At 56.1% G+C, this 21971-nt stretch overlaps 3 protein-coding genes and 1 long non-coding RNA gene across 16 annotated transcripts in view; 2 read left to right on the forward strand and 2 right to left on the reverse strand.

The window, feature by feature from the left end:
• The window catches only part of LOC135967212 (uncharacterized), a 68947-nt gene that overhangs the window by 32631 nt on the left and 14345 nt on the right, over window positions 1-21971 (reverse strand). The window lies entirely within an intron of this gene.
• Window positions 1395-8377, forward strand: B3GAT3 (beta-1,3-glucuronyltransferase 3). Of its 8 annotated transcripts, XM_015434114.4 has the most exons (7): window positions 1395-1510; window positions 1558-1674; window positions 2869-3043; window positions 6364-6724; window positions 6911-7201; window position 7796; window positions 7880-8373. In XM_015434114.4, exons 1-7 carry the CDS (start codon window positions 1405-1407, stop codon window positions 7969-7971), a joined length of 1143 nt encoding a protein of 380 aa, XP_015289600.3. In that variant the 5' UTR covers window positions 1395-1404; the 3' UTR covers window positions 7972-8373. The 8 variants fall into 8 exon arrangements, with proteins under 8 accessions (XP_015289600.3, XP_045226449.2, XP_045226447.2 ...); XM_045370514.3 differs by lacking the exons at window positions 1558-1674; window position 7796 and adding an exon at window positions 2247-2485 and having other exon boundaries at window positions 1395-1453; window positions 7880-8377; XM_045370512.3 differs by lacking the exons at window positions 1558-1674; window position 7796 and adding an exon at window positions 2417-2485 and having other exon boundaries at window positions 1395-1453; window positions 7880-8377.
• Window positions 8555-10431, reverse strand: ROM1 (retinal outer segment membrane protein 1). Its single transcript, XM_005577585.4, has 3 exons — window positions 9827-10431; window positions 9163-9409; window positions 8555-9046 (listed from the first exon to the last, which is right to left on the reverse strand). Exons 1-3 carry the CDS (start codon window positions 10414-10416, stop codon window positions 8828-8830), a joined length of 1056 nt encoding a protein of 351 aa, XP_005577642.3. The 5' UTR covers window positions 10417-10431; the 3' UTR covers window positions 8555-8827.
• EML3 (EMAP like 3) lies at window positions 10923-21791 on the forward strand. 6 transcript variants are annotated; one of them, XM_005577582.4, is made up of 22 exons: window positions 10923-11262; window positions 12092-12263; window positions 12341-12601; window positions 12696-12809; window positions 14289-14356; window positions 14523-14646; window positions 14867-15037; window positions 15194-15263; window positions 15349-15459; window positions 15701-15796; window positions 16176-16331; window positions 16911-17052; window positions 17803-17954; window positions 18037-18162; window positions 18243-18374; window positions 18839-18906; window positions 19813-19901; window positions 19973-20070; window positions 20198-20285; window positions 20760-20858; window positions 21126-21256; window positions 21337-21791. In XM_005577582.4, exons 1-22 carry the CDS (start codon window positions 11241-11243, stop codon window positions 21538-21540), a joined length of 2694 nt encoding a protein of 897 aa, XP_005577639.2. In that variant the 5' UTR covers window positions 10923-11240; the 3' UTR covers window positions 21541-21791. The 6 variants fall into 6 exon arrangements, 4 of the variants coding, with proteins under 4 accessions (XP_005577639.2, XP_005577640.2, XP_005577641.2 ...); XM_005577583.4 differs by having other exon boundaries at window positions 12344-12601; XR_012423141.1 differs by lacking the exon at window positions 18839-18906.

A 21971-nucleotide genomic window follows, 5' to 3' on the forward strand; every position in this document is an offset into this window, starting at 1 on the left:
GATGAGCCACTGTGCCCAGCCAGCATGAGCAACCTTGATTCAGCAAAATGAGCAAGTGCAAGCCTTCCTTGGGTTGCTAGGTATTTTCATAGAAGAGCCCAGCAAGGTCATCACATTTTAGTAGGCCTAGTTAGTAAGTGGTTATCAGAGCCAATGGAGTCCCTCTTGGATAGAAATAGCCATTAAGTTCAGATAGTTGTTTCTCAAACGAAAGGCTACTACTTTTGGGGGGTGTGGGGGGTTGAGACAGGGTCTCGTTCTACTGCTGAGGCTGGAGTGCTGGGAGTGCTGTGACATGATCCCGGCTCATTGCAGCCTTGACCTCCCAGGCTCCTAAAGTGCTGGGATTACAGGCATCAGCCACCATGCCCAACCTAAAGGCTTCTGCTTGTAGCTAACAGCACTTTGTAAAGTTTCCCATTGTTTTAGTGACAGGAAGTATACTGTTCCCCGTCTCCCCCTCATTTTGTAGACTGACCACAAGTCAGAGATTATTTTACCAGAAACTCTTTTTGGTGGGGGTTGGAGGGCTTTTTTTGAGACAGGGTCTCACCCAGTCACCCAGGCTGGAGTGCAGTGGCATGATCACGGCTCACCACAGCCTCAGCCGCCCACATCAGCCTCCCAAGTAGCTGGGACTGTAGGCCCGCGCCACTACACCCGGCTAATTTTTGTGTTTTTTTGTAGAGACGGGGTTTTGCCTTGTTGCCGAGTTTGATCTGAAACTCCTGGGCTTCTAAAGTGCTAGGATTACAGTCATGAGCCACTGTGCCAGGCCCTTTTTTTTTTTTTTTTAAAGGAAAAATGAGAAGGATGGCTTGTGCTTGTGAGGAGGAAGGGGATGCATTCCTGGAATTCCCCAGCTCAGGAACTATTTCCAATCAATTTCTTGGTAGTTAAAACACTTCCTTGGCACCCTTGTTGTCATCTGTTGAAGGAATGTGGGCCAGAGGAAACACTAGAGATGCCGGAATCAGGTGTCTGGAAAGGACACAAAACTGCCTTGTGGCAATGACATAATTTTTGTCAACTTTAGTTTCTTATCTATCTCAAAGTATTATAGTGATAATTCCAGGAGAGACACCCAGAGGATCATGTGGTGGGCCTTAGATTTCATTCATTTGTGTAATGAGTATTGAGCAACTGCTGTTGGGTGGCGTGACTGATGGTTGGATGAATAAGGTGAAGATCTGGACGGCAGGACTGGCTTTCTCATGCAATTCCGTGATCGGGGGCGGGTCGCGAGGTAGGTGCCACGTGCACCTACCTACCCGAGATTCTGCACCTACCCGGGATTTTGACTGCCGTCCACGCGAGTTTGGCACGCCGGATGTGACGTCACCGCCCCGTGGTTCCCGGAGCCTGGCGGTGGGACCGGAAATCAAGTCTACAAGGGGGGCACAGATGACCGGAAGCGTGCCCGGGCGGTGCTGCCAGCCCCGGCTAGGAGCTGGTAGGGGAGTGCGAGGAAGGCGGGACGCAGGGCGGAGCCGGTGGAGGGGCGGGGCCTGTGGGCAGGCGCCGGGGGTTGGGGCGGGAACCCCTCGTCCCCTCTAGACCCCGCCTGCTCGGGCGCGGGCGGCGGCGCGGCCATGAAGCTGAAGCTGAAGAACGTGTTTCTCGCCTACTTCCTGGTGTCGATCGCCGGCCTCCTCTACGCGCTGGTACAGCTCGGTGAGCGGGGCGGGGCGGGGGTGCGGCGGGCTGGCCCGTGGGCGCCCGCCGCCGTGCATCCCGCCCTGGGGATGAACCCCCGGCAAACACCATTCATCCGCTCGACCCTCCGGACAGCTCTGCGGCCGCAGGCGCACTCCCCTCTATAGAAAGCACCGCGGCGGCCCGCCGCACCTCGGATGAAATCCAGACTCCTTCCCAGAGCCTGCAAGGCCCCGCATGATCCTGCTGCCGTCCGCCTCTCCCAACCCCATTTCCCACCCCTCTCCCTCGCTCTGCTGCAGCCAGACTGGCTTGCTGACAGTTTCTCGAAAACCCCAGGCTCATTGCTCTCTCAAGCGCTTAACTTGTTCCCTCTACTTGGGGTGCTTTTCTTCCAGCTCTTTCCGGGCTGCCTCTTTCTCATCCTTCAGGTCTTAGCTCAAATGTCACCTCCTTAGAGAGGCCTTCCCTGACTACCATAGCTAAAGATACCATTCTTATTCCATTCCCTTTTATTCTCTATCCTGATTATTTTTTTCATGACCCCATCACAGTTTGTAATAATGTTATTAATTTGTTTCTTTGCTTAGTGTCTGCTTCCTCTGCTAAACTGAAAGCTCGATGAGGGCAGGGACTGTGTCTGTTTTGTTCCCTGCTGTATCCTCAGCACCTAAGGCAGTGCCTCCTAGGAAGAGTATTCAATAAATATTTATCCTACAATGGAATCAATGAATTTAACAATGAGTCTTTGGTCACCCAGCCAAGGGAATGGATCGAACCCTGCCCCTTATGCAAAGATTTAGGGACAGTGCCACTGCGTTATCCTCAGGTATTTGAAAGACTATCCTAAAGGGGTTCTATAGTGTAATGGTTAGTTAGCACCTTGGACTCTGAAAAGACTGTCCTGTTTAAGGACATGAGCTTGTTATGAGTCCAGAAGGCAAAATTAGGACCAGCAGATAGAAAAGATGGAATCAGCTCAATATCCAACGTAAAATTGTAACAATGGAATTTATTAAAGTTGGAGAGGGTCTGCTGCTTGAGGCAGTGAGTTTCCCACACCAGAGGTGTAGAAAAGGCTACTAGGGAAGTCATAAGGGGATACCTGCATTGTCTAGGAATTAATGAGAAGATTATGGCCCTTTGGGATGCTGAACATTCTGTGGTTCTCTGCCCCCATCCTCTTTCCCCATTAATGCTTCCTGGGACCAGGCCAGCCATGTGACTGCCTTCCTCCCCTGCGGGCAGCAGCCGAGCAGCTACGGCAGAAGGATCTGAGGATTTCCCACCTGCAAGCGGAACTCCGACGGCCACCCCCTGCCCCTGCCCAGCCCCCTGAACCCGAGGCCCTGCCTACTATCTATGTTGTTACCCCCACCTATGCCAGGTATGGGCTCTGGTACACCCAAGAGGTCTGCATTGTCCAATGAGTTGGAGTTGATGAGGAGTTTGGGGAGGCACTGGGCTAGGAGTTGTTCCTCAAACTAGGGCATGCCAAAGACAGGATAAATGAACCACATCTATACTAAAATATCTGTGGGAAAATAGTTCATTTTCAGGCGGGGCGCGGTGGCTCAAGCCTGTAATCCCAGCACTTTAGGAGGCCAAGGCGGGTGGGTCACCTGAGGTCGCGAGTTCGAAACCAGCCTGGCCAACATGGCAAAACCCCGTCTCTACTAAAAATACAAAATTAGCCAGGTGTGGTGGCGCATGCCTGTAATCCCAGCTACTTGGGAGGCTGAGGCAGGAGAATCCCTTGAACCTGAGAAGTGGAGGTTGCAGTGAGCTGAGATCACACTATTGCACTCTAGCCTGGGCAACAAGAGTGAAACTCTATCTCAAAAACAAAACCGAAAAAAAAGAAAAAATGGTTGTTTTTCTAGAAGGAAAATACAAAATTCCTACCAAATTATAAGACAGAACAATAACATTTCAAATAAATTTTGAGCTTGGCAGTGAATTAACTCTCTCTCCTTAGGGACCCTTTGGGGAGAAAGTTAAAACCCCCTGATTAAAGTTGAAAGGGCTTGTCTGGGCGCAGTGGCTCATGCCTGTAATCCCAGCACTTTGGGAGCCCGAGGCTGGTGGATCGCCTGAGCTCAGGAGTTTGACACCAGCCTGGGCAACATGGTGAAACTTTTGTCTCTATAAAAAAAAAAAAAAAAAAAAAAAAAGGTAGCTGGGCTTGGTGCTGCATGCCTGTAATCCCAGCTACTCTGGAGGCTGAGGTGGGAAGATTGCTTGAGCCTGGGAGGCGGAGGTTGCAGTGAGTGGAGATCATGCAACCTGGGCGACAGAGAGAGAGCCCATCTCAAAAAAAAAAAAAAAAAAAAAAAGTTGAAAGCACTTGGCCTGATAGTCATCCTAGGGTCCAGAAATAGTTATACCAGCTGTTACTTACAGTGTGTTTACTCTCTACCAGGCACTGTGTTTAGTGATTTACATTTGCTTTTGTTTTAAATCAAAATGTAATTGGTTTTACTAATAAAACCAGTTGGGGAATGTGGTTTTTGGATCTGTAGCCATAAGGGTGTTAATACATCTTCTGGGAATCAGATGGCTGTCCCATTCATGCACAGGAAGTTCTAGACCCCACCTGTGACATGCACACATACACACACACACCACCAGCCCTGGGACAGGCAGGTAGATCTGAAGGATAAAGAAGCACAGAAGAGCCAAGCCCCACGTTCCACGTTCCACATTCCTGGTTTGTTCCTTTTTTTTTTTTTCTTTTGTTCTCTCCCCGCTTCCCCACCCTCCTGCCGAGATGGGGTCTTGCTCTGTTGCCCAGGCTGGAGTGCAGTGGCGTGATCTTGGCTCACTGCAACCTCCACCTCCCGTGTTGAAGCAATTCTCCTGCCTCAGCCCCCCGAGTACCTGGGATTACAAGCATGCGCCACCACGCCCGGCTAATTTTTTGTATCTTTAGTAGAGATGGGGTTTCACCATGTTGGCCAGGCTGGTCTGGAACTTCTGACTTCGTGATCTGCCCACTTCGTCCTCTCAAAGTGCTGGGATTACAGGCGTGAGCCACCATGCCCGGCCAGTAATTTTTTGTACTTTATTTTTGTATTTTATTTATTTTTTCTTTTTTGAGATGGAGTCTCGCTCTGTCGCCTAGGCTGGAGTGCAATGGCACGATCTTGGCTCACTGCAAGCTCTGCCTCCTGTGTTCACGCCATTCTCCTGCCTCAGCCTCCCGAGTAGCTGAGACTACAGGTGCCCGTCACCATGCCTGGCTAATTTTTTGTATTTTAGTAGAGATGGGGTTTCACCATGTTAACCAGGATGGTCTTGATCTCCTGACCTCATGATCCGCCCACCTCGGCCTCCCAAAGTGCTGGGATTACAGGTGTGAGCCACTGTGCCCAGCTCTTATTTAATCTTTAAAACAACATTGTTTGGCCAGGTGCGGTGGCTCAAGCCTGTAATCCCAGCACTTTGGGAGGCCGAGACGGGCGGATCACGAGGTCAGGAGTTCGAGACCATCCTGGCTAACACGGTGAAACCCCGTCTCTACTAAAAAATACAAAAAAAACTAGCCGGGCGAGGTGGCGGGCGCCTGTAGTCCCGGCTACTCGGGAGGCTGAGGCAGGAGAATGGCGTAAAAACCCGGGAGGCAGAGCTTGCAGTGAGCTGAGATCCGGCCACTGCACTCCAGCCTGGGCGACACAGCGAGACTCCGTCTCAAAAAAAAAAAAAACAAAAAAACAAAAAAACAACATTGTTATAAAGTACTGTTATTCCCATTTTACAGTTGAGGAAACTGAGGCTCAGGGAGATTGAGCTATTTTCCCGAGTTGTCTCACATAATAAGTTACAAAACTGGATTTCAAACCCAGATATACCTGATCCTAAAGCCTGTACCCTTAATTTTTTTTTTGAGACAGAGTTTCGCTCTTGTTGCTCAGGCTAGAGTGCAGTGGCACAATCTCGGCTCACTACAACCTCTGCCTCCCAGGTTCAAGCGATTCTTCTGCCTCAGCCTCCCGAGTAGCTAGGATTACAGGCGCCTGTCACCATGCCTGGGTAATTTTTTGTATTTTTAGTAGAGACGGGGTTTCACCATGTTGGGCAGGCTGGTCTTGAACCTCTGACCTCAGGTGATCTGCCCACCTCGGCCTCCCAAAGTGCTGGGATTACAGGCATAAGCCACCATGCCTGGCTTTTTTTTTTTTTTTTTTAAGAGATGGAGTTTTGCTGTTATCGCCCAGGCTGGAGTGAAATGGCACAATCTCAGCTCGCTCCAACCTCTGCCTTCCAGGTTCAAGTGATTTTCCTGCCTCAGCCTCCCAAGTAGCTGAGATTACTAAAGGCATGCGCCACTACACCCAGCAAATTTTTGTAGTTTTTTAGTAGAAATGGGGTTTCACCATATTAGCCAAGCTGGTCTGGAACTCCAGACCTTAGGTGATTCACCCGCCTCGACCTCCCAAAGTGTTATTACAGGCGTGAGCCATCACACCTGGCCCTGTGCCCTTAATTTATAGTCTACCACAGCCAGAACTCTGGGGTTGAGGTGGGTGATGGACATGGAGCAGAAGAACAGGGCAGGTGAGTGTTAGCATGAAGTTGACAGGCAAGAAAGAGGGAGTTTAGGCATTGGTTGGGAAAGGCCAAGGGAGAAGCAGAAGCTGCCTGCCCTGGCTGGAGCGGGCACATGGTGCTTGCCCCTTTCCCTTGTGCTGCATCTCTCCACTACAGGCTGGTACAGAAGGCAGAGCTGGTACGGCTGTCCCAGACACTGAGCCTGGTGCCCCGGCTGCATTGGCTGCTGGTGGAGGATGCTGAGAGTCCCACCCCGCTGGTCTCAGGGCTGCTGGCTGCCTCTGGCCTCCTCTTCACACACCTGGTGGTCCTCACACCCAAAGCGCAGCGGCTTAGGGAGGGCGAGCCTGGCTGGGTTCATCCCCGTGGTGTTGAGCAGCGGAACAAGGCCCTGGACTGGCTCCGGGGCAGAGGAGGTGCTGTGGGTGGGGAGAAGGACCCACCACCACCAGGGACCCAAGGAGTCGTGTACTTTGCTGATGATGACAACACCTACAGCCGGGAGCTGTTTGAGGAGGTGAGCACCAGGATGGGGAGCGGCAAGAGACCAGGTGCGGCCAGCTTTGTTACCTTGGTTAGCAGTGTTGCCATTGGCTGCTGGGTGAGGGGCTGGAAGCAGTGGGGCAGAGTGAGCCAGGTGGCTCTTTCTGCTGATCCCTTCCCTGGACCACCCCTCTGTTTCTTCTCTCCTGACCTCTATTAGATGCGCTGGACCCGTGGTGTTTCAGTGTGGCCTGTGGGGCTGGTGGGCGGCCTGCGATTTGAGGGCCCTCAGGTACAGGACGGCCGGGTAGTAGGCTTCCACACAGCATGGGAGCCCAACAGGCCCTTCCCTGTGGATATGGCTGGATTTGCTGTGGCCCTGCCCTTGCTGTTAGCTAAGCCCAATGCCCAGTTTGATTCCACTGCTCCCCGGGGCCACCTGGAGAGCAGTCTTCTGAGCCACCTTGTGGATCCCAAGGACCTGGAGCCACGGGCTGCCAACTGCACTCGGGTAAGGGAATGCAGGTGGGCATAGAAACCTGGCTCTGGGATGGACAGGTGATGGGGGAGGTACAGTGAGACCCTGGGAATGGGTAGTTTAATCGGGAGGGCCTCTCCAGACCTCTGATCAGCCTTGCTGACTCTACTGAAGGGGAAGCTGGGAACCAGCGGGGGGAAGTGGTCCCTGTCACTCTGCCCTGAGTTCTGGAAACCCATGTGGCACAGAGAGGATAAAGGAATAAGGCCCCGTTTTTTGTTTTTTTTTTTTGAGATGGAGTCTTGCTCTGTCGCCCAGGCTGGAGTGCAGTGGCACAATCTCGGCTCACTGCAAGCTCCGCCTCCTGGGTTTACACCATTTTCCTGCCTCAGGCGCCCGCCACCATGCCCAGCAAATTTTTTGTATTTTTAGTAGTGACGGGGTTTCACGGTGTTAGCCAGGATGGTTTCGATCTCCTGACCTCGTGATCCACCCACCTCGGCCTCCCAAAAGTGTTGGGATCACAGCCATGAGCCACTGCGCCCAGCCAAGGCCCTACTTTAGAGGCACTAAGTCTTCCTCCACCCTGCCCTTTACACTTTGAAGCCTACACTGTATATTTGATAGGGTTAGAGAATCCATTCCAGGCTGAGAGTCTCAGAGGCCTGGCTACAGCTGGGCCTGGCTCTCACTGCATCCCTGCTGCCGCAGGTACTGGTGTGGCACACACGGACAGAGAAGCCCAAGATGAAGCAGGAGGAGCAGCTGCAGCGGCAGGGCCGGGGCTCAGACCCAGCAATTGAGGTGTGATGGCGGCCCCACCCCAACTACCACCTCTTTTCAGGCACAGACCTTGTGGGACTGGGCCCCAGGCCTGCCCAGGATGTGGTTTTCCAAGTCCTGATCCCTTGGAGCCAGAAGTGGCCCCTCTGCTCCTCCAGGCCCAGGGCATGGTCCTGCTGCTTCACCCCTCCCCCAGCCTGCCATGTGGCACTGCCTACAGGCTGGGGACAAGCAGCCCTTGTATTGAGCCAGGTTGGCCCTGTCTAGGGTGGAACAAAAGGACCCAGGAGGGAGGGCAGCTGACTAACTGGGTAACTTATTGGGGCTGGGCATGCACTGGGGGGCTGGAGGAGCTGGGCTGGACCCTCCCCACCTGAGCATGCTGACCCCTTTCCTACCTCCAGAATAAAGAATCTCAACCTGGAAGGGCCTCTTGTTTTTCTTTGCTTCTTACATTGGGTTCTTGCTTTCTGATCCTTACAGATGTGGGCTCCTATTCCTGCACAGGTCGAGCCAGGGTCCAAACTTTGGAGTCCTGGCTGCTCCATCAGACAGAAATCAGTTCTCCCAGGCCCCCATCCCCTTGACAAAAAAAGCAATTGCTTCCTTCCAAAAGCTTTATTGAGTCTGTACCAGAATCAGCCTCCAGGCCTTCCCATGTCACTTTCCCATCACTCTGTTCTTTGCTGTTCCCTGGTGGTTCTGGCTACAAGGGCTAGTAGGGCATCTGGTTTTCTTTCTTACCCCAGTCCAGCTTGCTAACTATCCTTAGCCCCTCTAATCCCACGATCCCCCCAACCTGGAGCCTTGGTAAGGAATTGTGAGGTTTTTAGACGTGTCCATCCCTTCCTCTTCCTCACCCCAAGCTCCAGGCCTCTAGGCCTCAGATAGATCCTCCTTGGGAGGTGCCTCTCCTGGTGGGGCCTCCTCAGGTGCTGGCCTGCAGGCAACCCCTCCCTGTAGCCATGCTGTTTTCAGCATATCTTTCAGCCCACCGGGAAACAGATAGCCCTGGGTCTCTCCTTCCCCATCAATGACCCCTCCAAGCCCCTCCAGTGCTGTTTGCAGGTACCGCAGGCCGAGGAGCACCAGAGCCTGTGGGGGAAGCAAGGGGAAAGAGTTAGGGAGAGTCAGCGGTTCCAGGAGGCCCAGGGTTGGAGTGAGTGAGGAGTCCCCGGTGGAAGGAGGCCTCAGATGCTTTGCTGACTCACCTGCAGTAGGAAGGTGACAGCCAGCATGCTACCCAGTGTGCCTGCCAAGTCCTGCAAGTGCTCCAGCAGCACCTCATGGCACCCTTGGGCCCAGAGGTTTTGGTTGGGTTGTCGGGGATCGAACAGGGGGTGGGCGTAGGAGTCTGAAAGACGGTTTTGCAGGCAAGGCCGGGGTGAGTGGGGGTTGCAACAGGAGAAAGGGACCCCATCAGTCAGGTATAGGCCTTCCACATTGCTCTGGATCCGGCTGCAAAGGGAGGGATAGAGAGATTAGGATGTCTGGAGATAGAGGCCTGGGGGAGGGACTGAAGGGCACAGGTATTGAGAAGGGAAAAAGAATGGTAAAACATTTACTGACTGCTGTACTATGTGCCAGCCAAGCATAATTCACTTATCTTCACAACAACTCTATCAGATAGGTACCTATCAGATAGGTACTATTATCTCCATTTTACAGGTAAAGGAATGGGCCCAGGGTGGTTTGGTAACATGCCCTGGGTTTCACAGCTAATAAATGGCAGAGCTGTAACTGGTCTCTCAGCTACTATGCTCTACTATTGCCCCTCTGAGCCAGGTGGAGATTCAAGGCAGCAGGAGGGAGCCTGTCTAGGGAGGAGGAGGAGGAGGAGGAGGAGGAGGAGGAAGGGAGACGCAAATCACTCACTCAACCACATCCTGGTCACTGGGGTCCAGGTAACGGCTGCTGACCCACTGGACCCCAAACCAATCCTTGTACCCGTGGCGTCCGCAGCATTGGTACCTCAGTTGCAGCTCATCCACCAGCCTTTTGGCCTGACAGTGCCCAGGCACCTCTGTGTCCTTGTAGTGAGCCAAGGCAGTCCCCAGGCCCTCCTCCAGCGCCTCATCCAGACTCCCAGGCAAAGCCAGGGCTAGCCCGAGGGCGATGACCAGGAGCCCCCCACCACCAGCCGTCCCAGCCACCAGCATCGGGCCCAGGACCCCTCGCCAGGGAGGGTATAAAGCTGCATTCAGACTTGCCCGGCTGGCTCCTACACCCACTAGTCCTGTGCCTAGAGCCACCGCACCCGCTACCAGGGCAGCCTGGGGCAGGGCAGGGAACTGACAGGAGGGAGCCAGGAAGGTGCCAAGGTGCCTCAGCTGGACCAGGAGGTGCCCGCTACAGAGGAGGATGAGGCCACCAGCCAGCACCAGCAGCCAGGAGAGAAGCCAGAGCCCTTGTGCCAGGCGGATGCGGGGCTGCAGGGGCAGCACCAGGGGTAACACCGGCGCCATCTCCCATCTCTGCCCAAGGGAGTGCAGAGGTGTCGGGGATGGAACTTGGCTGGGGCAGGATGCTGAGTCAGCCCGGCCCGGCTTGAGCTGGGCTAATGCCACCCTGACCCCAATACCCTGAGCATCCTCCCATCCTCAGCCTTAATAACCCGCCGCCCTGTGAGCCCCAATACAGGATGCCTTGGCCTTGCCCCTTTGGAGAAACTCCGCCCCTAGGCCGAGTGCCCGTTTTGTGACCCCGCCCCTGACCCTCGCGGAAGTGGTGGGGCTGGTCCGTTCAGCCCTGAGGGGTTAGGGGCTGGGGGGCGGAGACCTCGGGGCGGGCGCTCCCTATCCCGTCCCCTGGGAATCCGGGGGCGGGGATCCGGGAAGGGCCTGGAGCGGGAGGCCGGGAGCAGGCCAGGGGGTCAGCCGGCTAGCCCCGCCCCCGTACTGAGCGGCGAGGCCCGGACAGGGAGGGGTTACCAGGCGGCCCGGCCCCCCCTCGGGCCCGCCCCCCCTCCCGCGCTTCCTGGCGGCTCCGCGTCCGGCGCCTGTTTGTGCTGCGGCGCTGTGGCCCCGGACGGCCCCGCCACCCCACCCCCGGGAGCCGAGAGCGGCCCCGGGAGAGTCTGAGGGCCCGGGGGGGTCTGGGGACTGCGGCCCCGGGCCCACAGCGCCCCCTCCAGGCCCCTTCCCCGCGCCCGATAGCGCCCCCGCGGGGTGGTGGTACGGCGCCCTTCGCGCGCGCCCCGGGGTGCTTCCCCTTCCCCTCTCCCCGGCCGTGGCCCCCGCGGCTTAGACGCCTCCTCCGCCGCCGCCGCTCGGAGCAACCCGGGGGCCGGATGGACGGGGCCGCGGGGCCCGGTGAGTACGGGGCGGGGCGGGCGGCGTGCCCCTTCCCGGAGCGCCCGGCTCGTCGGGCTCCTCCAGAGCTGGACGGCTGTCTGGAGGCGTCCCCGCGTGCTCCTTCGCCGCAGGGGCTCCGAGCATCCTCCACAGTTCCTCCGGTCCCCCTCCCTAGTTGCTTGGGTCCTGTCACTTAGGGCTTCCCCAGCGTCATTCTACCCCCCATGTAACTCCGGGCCCCTCGATGTTTCCCTGCCCTCTGCGTTACTCCGGGCCTCTTCTCCTGGTATTTCAGGTCTTTTTCCTTCTGACCGCCGTCCCCTGAGACCTTCACTGTGACTCTGTTCACAACCCACACTCTCTCCTGTCACTCTGGATCTCTTTTCCTGTACTCTGGGTCCTCAGTATGACTCCATTCCCGTGCCCCATCCTCTCCTGGTGTTCCCCCGGCTCAGTTACTCTGCTTTCGCTGGAGACCTGAGCTTGTTGTGGGCGCGTGGGGAGGGCTGCGGTCCCTCCCCTCACCAGTGCGGCGCCTCTCTCTGTGGCTCCCACGTTCCTCGGCAGTACTCCATATTTCCCCCCTGGTACTCCATGGTACTCCCAGCCTTTGCGGAGGCTGAGACGGCAGCAGGAAGGGAGCTTTGCCAGGTTTCTCGCCTGCCCTGCCAGAAGGAGGCCCTTGATCCTCTACCACCGTCTCCTCCCCTCTGGATGAGCATCCAAGCCTGGGGCTGCTTGAAAGGGGTAGTACTACTGGACACGTAAAGCTGTGGGGAGACAGAATCCCCTCTACGCTTTCTTCAGGTGATGGGTACATTCTGAGTACCTCTTGCCCTTTTCCCAGGTGAGGGCCCTGCTCGGGAGGCCCTGCAGTCTCTGAGCCAGCGGCTTCGGGTGCAGGAGCAGGAGATGGAGCTGGTAAAGGCAGCCCTGGCAGAAGCCCTTCGCCTGCTGCGGCTGCAGGTGCCGCCTTCCTCCCTGCAGGTCTCTGGCACACCAGCTCCTCCAGGGGACAGGTATGCATGTGGGCACGCCCCATTTTCCCTCCTCCTTGGGGCCTCTGGGGCTTCAGGTTAATTCATCATCTCTCCAGCAGTTTTGCAGCGCCCCCAGGACTGCCACCCACGTGCACCCCTTCGTTGGTGAGCCGAGGCACCCAGACGGAGACAGAGGTGGAGTTCAAGACATCCCCTGGACCCCCTGGCCTGAGCAATGGACCCCCAGCCCCTCAGGGGGCCAGCGAAGAGCCTAGTGGGACCCAATCTGAAGGAGGGGGCAGCAGCAGCAGTGGTGCTGGCTCTCCCGGCCCCCCGGGAATCCTCAGGCCCTTGCAGCCCCCACAGCGTGCTGACACGTAGGTGTCCTGTGGTCCTGTGGCGGAAGCTGGGAGGGGTGGTGGGATTGCGGAGCACAATTGGAGGGAATGACCTTCACTATGCCCCCACCAGGCCGCGAAGAAATTCTTCCTCCTCCTCATCCCCCTCAGAGCGGCCTCGGCAGAAGCTCTCCAGGAAGGCAATTTCCTCCGCCAACCTGTTAGTGCGGTCCGGGAGCACGGAGAGGTGGGTGAGGCTTCCCCTAATCCACCCCGCCCCAGGCGCAGGCTCTCGACTTTCCACATCTCTCACCTCACATCCCTGGGTGGGGTGGGGGGACCTGATTGCCCAACAGGAATAAGGAAACAAACACTCCTGGGGCGCCTGCTGTGTACCCGGCACTGTGCTAAACCCTCGACCTCCTCCATCTCAGTCAGTCCCCACAACATCTTTGGGGGGTAGGTGGTCTCATGCTGTCCATTGCACAGGTGAGGAGGCAGGCTCAGAGAGGGTAAGTCATTTGCCTGGGGTCACACAGCTAGAGTCAGGATTTGAACCTAACTCTTCCTGACTCCAGTTCCCCTACCCTTTCCACTACATCACAGCAAACCTTCCGAGATCCCAAGAGGCTTTTCTAGAAGCTCCCATGGCTTTCATGGATGGCTGTCCCTAGAGCTTCAGCCCTCTTTCCGCTGGATCTATCAAGTACCACTCTATTAATATTTACTTCTAGAGGGCAAGGGGACGTCCTAGTGGCCGAATGTGGTTGCCTCAGAGTATGTACGGGCCCTAGGACACCCGAATGTTCATTCTAGCCCTGTCTTTGGCCTGTGCTTTATTCTCTGAAGAGACAGTATCACCTTACTGTTATCTAACGACAGGAATCTCTGGAGAGATGTGGACTTGCCTCCTGGATCCCTGAGAGGCGGGGCTGGTGTACATTCTGGACTCCCTTTGGTCCCATTTTACGGATGGGGAAATGAAAAGGTCAATAGCGAGGCCTAGTGGCACGCACCTGTAATCCCAGCTACTGGGGAGGCTGAGGCAGGAGAGTTGCTTGAACCCAGGAGTCGGAGGTTGCAGTGAGCTGAGGTCACGCCATTGCACTGCAGCCTGGGCGACAGAGCGAGACTGAGGCCTGGTGGTCTGGAGGAGAGAAAGGGCTCTAGCACCCTGCACTGCCTCTTCCAACCTTTGTGGCCTTGTGCTGTGCACTCATTCAGCCTCAATCTTCTTTTTTGTTTTTTGAGATGGAGTCTTGCTCTGTCTCCCAGGCTAGAATGCAATGGCGGGATCTCAGCTCACTGCAAGCTCCGCCTCCCAGGTTCACGCCATTCTCCTGCCTCAGCCTCTTGAGTAGCTGGGACTACAGGCGCCCACCACCTCACCCGGCTAGTTTTTTGTATTTTTTTAGTAGAGACGGGGTTTCACCGTATTAGCCAGGATGGTCTCGATCTCCTGACCTCGTGATCCGCCCGTCTCGGCCTCCCAAAGTGCTGGGATTACAGGCTTGAGCCACTACGCCCGGCCTCAGCCTCAATCTTCTTATCTCTTAAATGGAACTAAAAGTCTCCATCTACTAGGGCCCTGATACTCACGAAGCAAACTACAGGCCTGCAGAGGTGACTGTGGTTTCTGCAGTGACCTCTTTTCTTGTGTCCTGCCCCTCCCCGCTTAGGTCTTTGGCCCTGACCCCAGTCCCTGTGCTTTTTCTCTTCCCAACAGCCGTGGGGGAAAAGACCCCCTTTCTAGCCCCGGGGGCCCTGGGTCTCGGAGGAGCAATTACAATTTGGGTACGTACAGAGGGACAGAGGGAAAAACTTGGATGGCAGGGTTAGGATTTGGGCTGTAGCCCTAGGAGCTATTTTGGGCTGTGAGGTGTGGTGGCTAGGGTTCTGCTCTGTCTTTCCTGGAAGGGGGGTTGTGGGTGGTAGTTGACACCACCCCTTTTCTCTGTAGAAGGCATCTCAGTGAAGATGTTCCTTCGAGGCCGCCCCATTACCATGTACATCCCGTCTGGCATCCGCAGCCTGGAGGAGCTGCCGAGCGGCCCACCGCCGGAGACCCTCTGCCTTGACTGGGTGTATCCTGCCCCCTCTGGTCCCATGGGAACCACCTTTCCCACCTCAGGACCCCTCTTCCCTTTACAGTTTTCTCCTGGGTCTATGGGGACAAGGAGCCTTCTAGATCCTCTCCTACCATCATTCTGCTCCAGGCCCTGCCAGCCAGAAGCTCTGTCTTTCTCCCCTCTTCCTCCTCCTGCCCTTGATCTGCCCTTTCCTTGACCGTGATCTCCGCCCCAGTTACGGGTACAGGGGTCGTGATTCCCGCTCTAATCTGTTTGTGCTGCGCTCGGGGGAGGTGGTCTACTTCATCGCCTGCGTGGTGGTGCTGTACCGGCCTGGAGGAGGCCCAGGGGGTCCTGGAGGCGGCGGCCAGAGACATTACCGGGGGCACACAGACTGCGTTCGATGGTGAGGGGCCTGGGGATGGTGGGCTTGGCAGGAAGAGGGTCTGGGGGCATGGAGAAGCAGGGGAAAAGAGTTGCCTTGCTGCTCTGCAAGCTTGGAGAAGGTGTCTTGGATGGTCTTGAGAGACCCTTTCCCTAGAGTGTCTTCCCCCCACCTTAGCCTTGCTGTTCACCCTGATGGTGTTCGGGTAGCCTCGGGACAGACAGCTGGAGTGGATAAGGATGGAAAGGTAAGGCCAAAGTCAGGCAGCAGGCAGACACGCTGTAATTGCACTCCAGCTTTGCTTCACACCTTGACTCTTCTTCCTTCACCAGCCCCTGCAGCCTGTGGTTCACATCTGGGACTCAGAGACGCTGTTGAAACTGCAGGAGATTGGACTGGGGGCCTTCGAGCGGGGTGTTGGGGCCCTGGCCTTTTCAGCTGCGGTGAGCTGGCCCTGAAGCCTCTAGACCCCCATTCTTGCCTAGGAACCCCACTCTTGCATGTCACCAGGAAGCCTTGGAAGTTCTGGCCTTCCTGAACCTCACCCAGGTGGTTGTCTTGAGAAAGGGACATGTGTGTCAACTTCTGCCCTCTCCATCTGTGATGGTACCTCCTAACCTAATGACCACGAACCCTGGACCTCCAGGGTTCACTCTGCCCCTCCTGTGTGTCGCCTTTGTTCAGGATCAGGGTGCCTTTCTTTGTGTGGTGGATGATTCCAATGAGCACATGCTGTCGGTGTGGGACTGCAGCCGGGGAGTGAAGCTGGCTGAGATCAAGGTGAGGAGTCCACATGACTTGGAGAGGCTCCGAGGTTGGGGGTGGGAGTGGTGGAGTGCAGAGAGCTCCAGACTCACCCATACATTTCCTTCCTTTTTGGCTGGGTCACATGGGGCAAGTCTCCTAGCTTCTCTGACCCTTAGTTTCTTCATTTGTGACATGGGTTCTGACCTCATGAGGGATAATATGTTAGGTATTAGGGTGATTAATTATGATTGACAGGGAATAGTGCTTTTAGGGGACCAGGGTCTTGAAAGAAGGGTTGTCCTGGGGTTTCTGGGCCTCTACCAGCCAGCTGTCATGATGCAAATTGAGGAGAGTCAAGTAGAGCGAAGGTATCCAGGGCTTGGGGTGGCTGAATCTAGTGTCTTCCCTTCAGAGTACAAATGACTCAGTCCTGGCCGTTGGCTTCAACCCTCGTGACAGCAGCTGCATCGTCACCAGTGGGAAATCTCACGTCCACTTCTGGAATTGGAGTGGTGGAGTAGGGGTTCCTGGGAATGGGACCCTTACCCGGAAACAGGGTGTCTTTGGGGTGAGGCATGGATAAGTGGAAGGTGATGGGGAGGGCAGAGTGGAAGAGGAAGCACTGGGCTGAGTACTATGGACCCTAAGGTTCCCTAACCCGTACCTGCCCTATGACTTTTTCTTTTTTTTTTTTTTTTTTTTTTTTTGAGACGGAGTCTTCCTCTTGTCGCCCAGGCCAGAGTGCAATGGCACTACCTCGGCTCACTGCGACCTCCGCTTCCTAGGTTCAAGCAATTCTCCTGCCTCAGCCTCCCGGAGTAGTTGGGATTACAGATGTGCGCCACCACGCCCGGCTAATTTTTGTATTTTTAAGAGAGACAGGGTTTCATTTCATCATGTTGGCCGTCGCTCCCAGCTCTTTTTTTTTGAGACAGTGCCTTGCTCTATCACCCAGGCTGGAGTGCAGTGCGGGATTTCACCATATTGGCCAGGCTGGTCACAAACTCCTGGCCTCAGGTGACCCGCCCGCCTTGGCCTCCCAAAGTGCTGGGATTACAGGCGTGAGCCACTGTACCTGGCTTGTCCTGCGACTTTGAATTTTTGCCCTTCCCTTTGACCTCTGCTGTCTGCTCTCCCTTCCCGCTAGAAATACAAGAAACCCAAGTTTATTCCTTGCTTTGTGTTCCTTCCGGATGGAGACATTCTCACTGGAGACTCAGAGGGGAACATTCTCACCTGGGGGCGGAGCGCTTCAGATTCCAAGACCCCAGGCAGGGGTGGGGCCAAAGGTATGCGGCTGGGGGTGGCATCTGGGAAGTCTAGTACTCCAGAGGTTCTGTGGGAACAGAGAGAGGGTTTCCCATTCCCATCTTTTTTTTTTTTTTTTTTTTTTTTTTTTGAGACGGGATCTTACTCTGTTGCCCAGGCTGGAGTGCAGTGGTGTGATCTTGGTTCACCGCAACCTCTGCATCCCAGGTTCAAGCGATCCTCCCTCTTTAGTCTCCAAGTAGCTGGGATTACAGGCACACGCCACCACGCCTAGCTAATTTTTGTATTTTTAGTAGAGACGGGGTTTTGCCATGTTGGCCAGGCTGGTCTCGAATTCCTGACCTCAAGTGATCTGCTCACCTTGGCCTCCCAAAGTGCTGGGATTACAGGTGTGAGCCACTGCGCCCAGCCAGGTTTCCCACCTTTTTCCCTTGAGAGTTGATAGTTCTCTGGGGGGCTGGTCTAGAAGGGTGTGGGCAGCACAGCAAAGGAGAAACGGCTGGAGCTTTGTGTTTGCCAGATCTCAGGTTCAGATTCCAGTTTTGCCATTAGTTGCCTGGCCTTTAGGAAGTTACCGCACTTCTCTGAGTCTCAGTTGTCCTGTTTGTAAAATGGGGAGAATAACAGATGTGTTGGCAGTATGAGGATGAGACATAGTAGTTGGTGCATTCAATGGCTGGGAGTTCTTACTCTATTGTGGCAGCCAAAGCTGGCCGTTTCTCACTCCCCTGTACCCCCAAAACATGACCTGCCTGGGGCTTTGCCAACAGAGACCTATGGGATTGTGGCCCAGGCTCATGCTCATGAAGGTTCCATCTTCGCCTTGTGTCTCCAGCGGGACGGGACAGTGCTGAGTGGTGGCGGGCGGGACCGCCGGCTGGTACAGTGGGGGCCCGGGTTGGTGGCCCTCCAGGAGGCTGAGGTGAGGGCTGGGCTGGGGTCAAGGGAGTGAGGGAGAAGAGCAATGGTCAGTGGGCTCTTGACATTCTGCCACCACTCTGCAGATTCCTGAGCACTTTGGGGCCGTGCGAGCCATTGCTGAAGGGCTTGGCTCTGAGCTGCTGGTGGGAACCACGAAGAATGCATTGCTGAGGGGAGATCTGGCCCAAGGCTTCTCCCCTGTAATCCAGGTTGGGGGTTAAGGGCTCAGGGGAGGAAGGGCAAAGGGGTGTGAGAGAGGAGCAGGAGTGACAGTCATGCTGTGCTGCAGGGCCACACTGATGAGCTCTGGGGGCTCTGCACACACCCCTCCCAGAACCGCTTCCTCACCTGCGGCCATGACCGGCAGCTCTGCCTGTGGGATGGGGAGAGCCATGCGCTGGCCTGGAGCATCGACCTCAAGGTAGAGCCCTGTGCCCCTGGATCCCCCATGCCACACCCACCAGGACACCTGTGGCCACCACGCCTTCCCTAGCACCTTGCCTTCTGCCTCCCAGAGGTGGCCAGTTTGTACTGGTATGGGTGCACTGGTTACTCAAATATTAATTCTTCTGTACTGATTGGTAAAAGCTGATGCTTCTAGTACCACCTGGGCATTCCCTGCTGCCCCCAGAACCCCTCAGACTTCCTCTTGGTCCAGCACCTAAATGGTTAATCTTCGGCACAGCTGTTGGCCTCAGTTCTGTGGTTAAATATTTTGATATCACTCCCTGTTTAGGCTCCAGTGACACCCAGGTGTCCCTTCCCTCTCTTCCCATCTTCTCCTTGGGAGTAAGTGGCTTCGAAGTTATCAGGAGGACAAGGGGTCCCCTCTGGTTCCCTCACTAGAAAGGCATTGTCTTGAATTCACCTTCTCCCCTCTCCCAGGAGACTGGTCTCTGTGCTGACTTCCACCCGAGTGGGGCAGTTGTGGCCGTAGGACTGAACACGGGGAGGTGAGAGGGAGCCAGGACTCCCAGGAGGGAAAGCAGGGAGGTTTGGGAAGGGTTCCTGGTACTGGGGGAGTGGGCGAGAGTGACCGCCTCTGCCCAGGAGCCACCTGCGCCTTGGCACTCCTCCGTGCCTCTCCCTGCAGCCCCTGCCACCTGGGCTCCCCTCCTCTCCTGTGGTAACCGTTCCTCCCCCTCCCCCAACCACGGTCTCCTCCAAGCCTGGGAGTGGAGGAGGCGGCAGCCCAGGATAGAGCAGTGGGAATGGGAGGGGCATAGACAAACACAGGGAAGTGACAGGCTTCCAGCCTGCACAGGGCCTTTGTAGTCGGTCCCTGGTCTGTAGTTTCAGATTCCTTTTTCAGACGGCATTAGAAGCCCCTCAGCCTTTATCCACACTTAGCTCCTTTCCATCTCCCAGCATAAGAATGCAGTGGTGGCTGGGTGCGGTGGCTCATGCCTATAATCCTCGCGTTTTGGGAGCTGAGGCGGGTGGATCACTTGAGGTTAGGAGTTCAAGACCAGGCTGGCCAACATGGTGAAAACCTCATCTCTACTGAAAACACAAAAATTAGCCGGGCATGGTGGTGCGCACCTGTAATTCTAGCTACTTAGGAGGCTGAGGCATGATAATTACTTGAACCCAGGAGGTGGAGGTTGCGGTGAGATCTTGCCACTGCACTCCAGCCTGGGTGACAGAGTGAGACTCTGTCTCAGAACAATAACAACAACAACAACAAACTAAAAAAAGAATGCACGTGTGACCTGTCATCTACATCAGAGCTTTTCTGTGTGTGTTTCTGAGCTTCTCTGATTTGCCATCCCCAAGCCTACCCAGGGTGGCCTACCTGGGGGTCTCCTCACATCTTGCCTTTTTGTCTTCCTGTCTGCCTCCACTCCCCTCCCTTCCAGGTGGTTGGTTTTGGACACAGAGACCAGAGAGATCGTGTCTGATGTCATTGATGGCAATGAGCAGCTCTCAGTGGTCCGGTATAGCCCAGGTGGGAGCCACCCCAACCCTGGACTCACATGTGTCCCTGGCCCTTCCCTCTCTGAGTGACTGTATTTGCAGATGGGTTGTACCTGGCCATTGGTTCCCATGACAACGTGATCTACATCTATAGTGTTTCCAGTGATGGTGCCAAATCCAGCCGCTTTGGCCGCTGTATGGTGAGGAAGTTGGGGCGTGTGGTGGGGCATGATAACAGCTGGGAAGCTCAGGGGTCTGATGCATCAAGGGGCCTCTGGGGATGGGAAATGGATGGGATACTTTAAAACTCTTGACCTTTGCTCCCAGGGTCACTCCAGCTTCATCACTCATCTTGACTGGTCCAAGGATGGGAATTTCATCATGTCCAATTCTGGGGACTATGAGATTCTTTACTGTGAGTGGCAGTGGAGCAGGACATGGGGAGAGGGTAATTGGAGTGGGTTTTATGTAGGGGGGTCTTAGAGGTGTTGTCAGATAAGGGAGTGGAGATAGGGTTAAAGTGGAGTTGGAATTATACATAGAAATTTTGTGATTTGGAAACAACGAGTTCCACACCATGTCTTGTTGACTTGAGGGAGCTGAAAAATGCTCTAAGAAAAGATTGTTTGGGAAAAGTTTCTCAGGGCAAGCGTGAAGGACTTGACTTATCTAGGGAGGAGGAACTCATGGAAGCTGTTAGAACTTCAGCCAGTGCTCAGGACAGGACGCACACAGGGTGGGTTTCACAGGGGGAGGAGGTCACTACTACAGTGACCAGATCACATGCCATCGCTGGGTTTCATGCCAGTCTTTCCAATCTGGCTTTTCCTGGCATCTTCCCTACTGAGGGCAGCGTGAGAGCTGAGCTGGGCGGGCTCCCTCTCCCCAGGGGACGTGGCTGGAGGCTGCAAGCAGCTGAAGAATCGCTATGAGAGCCGAGACCGGGAATGGGCTACCTACACCTGTGTGCTGGGTTTCCACGTCTACGGTGAGCAGGGGCGTGGAACCCTGCTGGAGGGGTGGGGGACAAGGTGGAGCCCAGTTTGGGCTCGGAACGCTGGGCGTGTGTCATTGGGTGAGAGTCCAGAAACCTGAAGATCCAGCCCAGGAGGCCCCTCCGGCCCTCGGGACCGGGAAGGCTTTCCTGGAACGCGACAGTGGGTGGCTGCGGCTGCCGGAGCGCCTGAAACGGTGTAGCTCTGGGCCGTGGGTGGCGGTGGGTAGGAGGTCGGGCTGAGGCCGGCCACTGTGCTAGGCGTGTGGCCGGACGGCTCCGATGGGACCGACATCAACTCCCTGTGCCGCTCCCACAACGAGCGCGTGGTGGCGGTGGCCGACGACTTCTGCAAAGTGCATCTATTCCAGTACCCGTGCGCTCGTGCCAAGGTGAGGCCGCGGGGGCCGCCGGGGTGGGACGGGTGGGCCCGAGGGCTCCGCCGCCACTGCAACTCTTCCCTCCCGCCCAGGCGCCGAGCCGCATGTACGGGGGCCACGGCAGCCACGTGACCAGCGTCCGGTTCACGCACGACGACTCGCACCTCGTCTCGCTGGGCGGCAAGGACGCCAGCATCTTCCAGTGGCGAGTGCTGGGCGCTGGGGGCGCGGGGCCGGCGCCTGCCACGCCCTCTCGAACCCCCTCCCTGTCCCCCGCCTCCTCCCTCGACGTTTGATCGCTGCCGGCGGGACCTACTGGCCTGGCGGCGTGGCCCCGCCCCGCTCTGCCCCGCCCTAATCCCCCACGACCAGGGGCCGACTCTTTCCTCGACTGACTTCGAAACATTCCCGACGGTGCATTTCCCTGGAGGGCGCGAACGGCGCCCCTGCACACACTGTTTAGACCCGCTGGTTGAGCCGGGCAGCCCCAACCTAGGCCTTGACTCCCGCTGCCTGCTGAGGGGCAATAAACCAGAACCAAAGTCGCCTCCCGGTGCTTTTGTGGGGCGCTGCTGGGTGCCTCCGGGGCCCTGTGGGGTGGGGACGAAGGAAAAGAGGCGTGCGGAAAGGGCAAGGGAGCGTAGACCATTTATGCAAATAACAGGCAAAGCCGCTTGCAAATAACCTGGCGAAGCGCTAAGGCGCGCGAGTCTTCGGGGCGGGAGGA

This window comes from Macaca fascicularis, chromosome 14 (assembly GCF_037993035.2).
Source record: "Macaca fascicularis isolate 582-1 chromosome 14, T2T-MFA8v1.1".
Lineage (NCBI taxonomy): Eukaryota > Metazoa > Chordata > Mammalia > Primates > Cercopithecidae > Macaca > Macaca fascicularis.

Coding starts and splice junctions, on each gene's coding strand:
- EML3 (XM_005577582.4), top strand. CDS start 11,241: ATGGACGGGGCCGCGGGGCCCG. Junction 15,460..15,700: donor CCCTGGCCTTTTCAGCTGCG/GTGAGCTGGCCC, acceptor GCCTTTGTTCAG/GATCAGGGTGCCTTTCTTTG. Junction 17,053..17,802: donor AGGCAGGGGTGGGGCCAAAG/GTATGCGGCTGG, acceptor CTTTGCCAACAG/AGACCTATGGGATTGTGGCC.
- B3GAT3 (XM_015434114.4), top strand. CDS start 1,405: ATGACCGGAAGCGTGCCCGGGCGGTGCTGCCAGCCCCGGCTAGGAGCT. Junction 1,511..1,557: donor CCGGTGGAGGGGCGGGGCCT/GTGGGCAGGCGC, acceptor CGTCCCCTCTAG/ACCCCGCCTGCTCGGGCGCG. Junction 6,725..6,910: donor GCCGGGAGCTGTTTGAGGAG/GTGAGCACCAGG, acceptor GACCTCTATTAG/ATGCGCTGGACCCGTGGTGT.
- ROM1 (XM_005577585.4), bottom strand. CDS start 10,416: ATGGCGCCGGTGTTACCCCTGGTGCTGCCCCTGCAGCCCCGCATCCGC. Junction 9,410..9,826: donor AGTGACCAGGATGTGGTTGA/GTGAGTGATTTG, acceptor CTCCCTTTGCAG/CCGGATCCAGAGCAATGTGG. Junction 9,047..9,162: donor CTGTCACCTTCCTACTGCAG/GTGAGTCAGCAA, acceptor CTTCCCCCACAG/GCTCTGGTGCTCCTCGGCCT.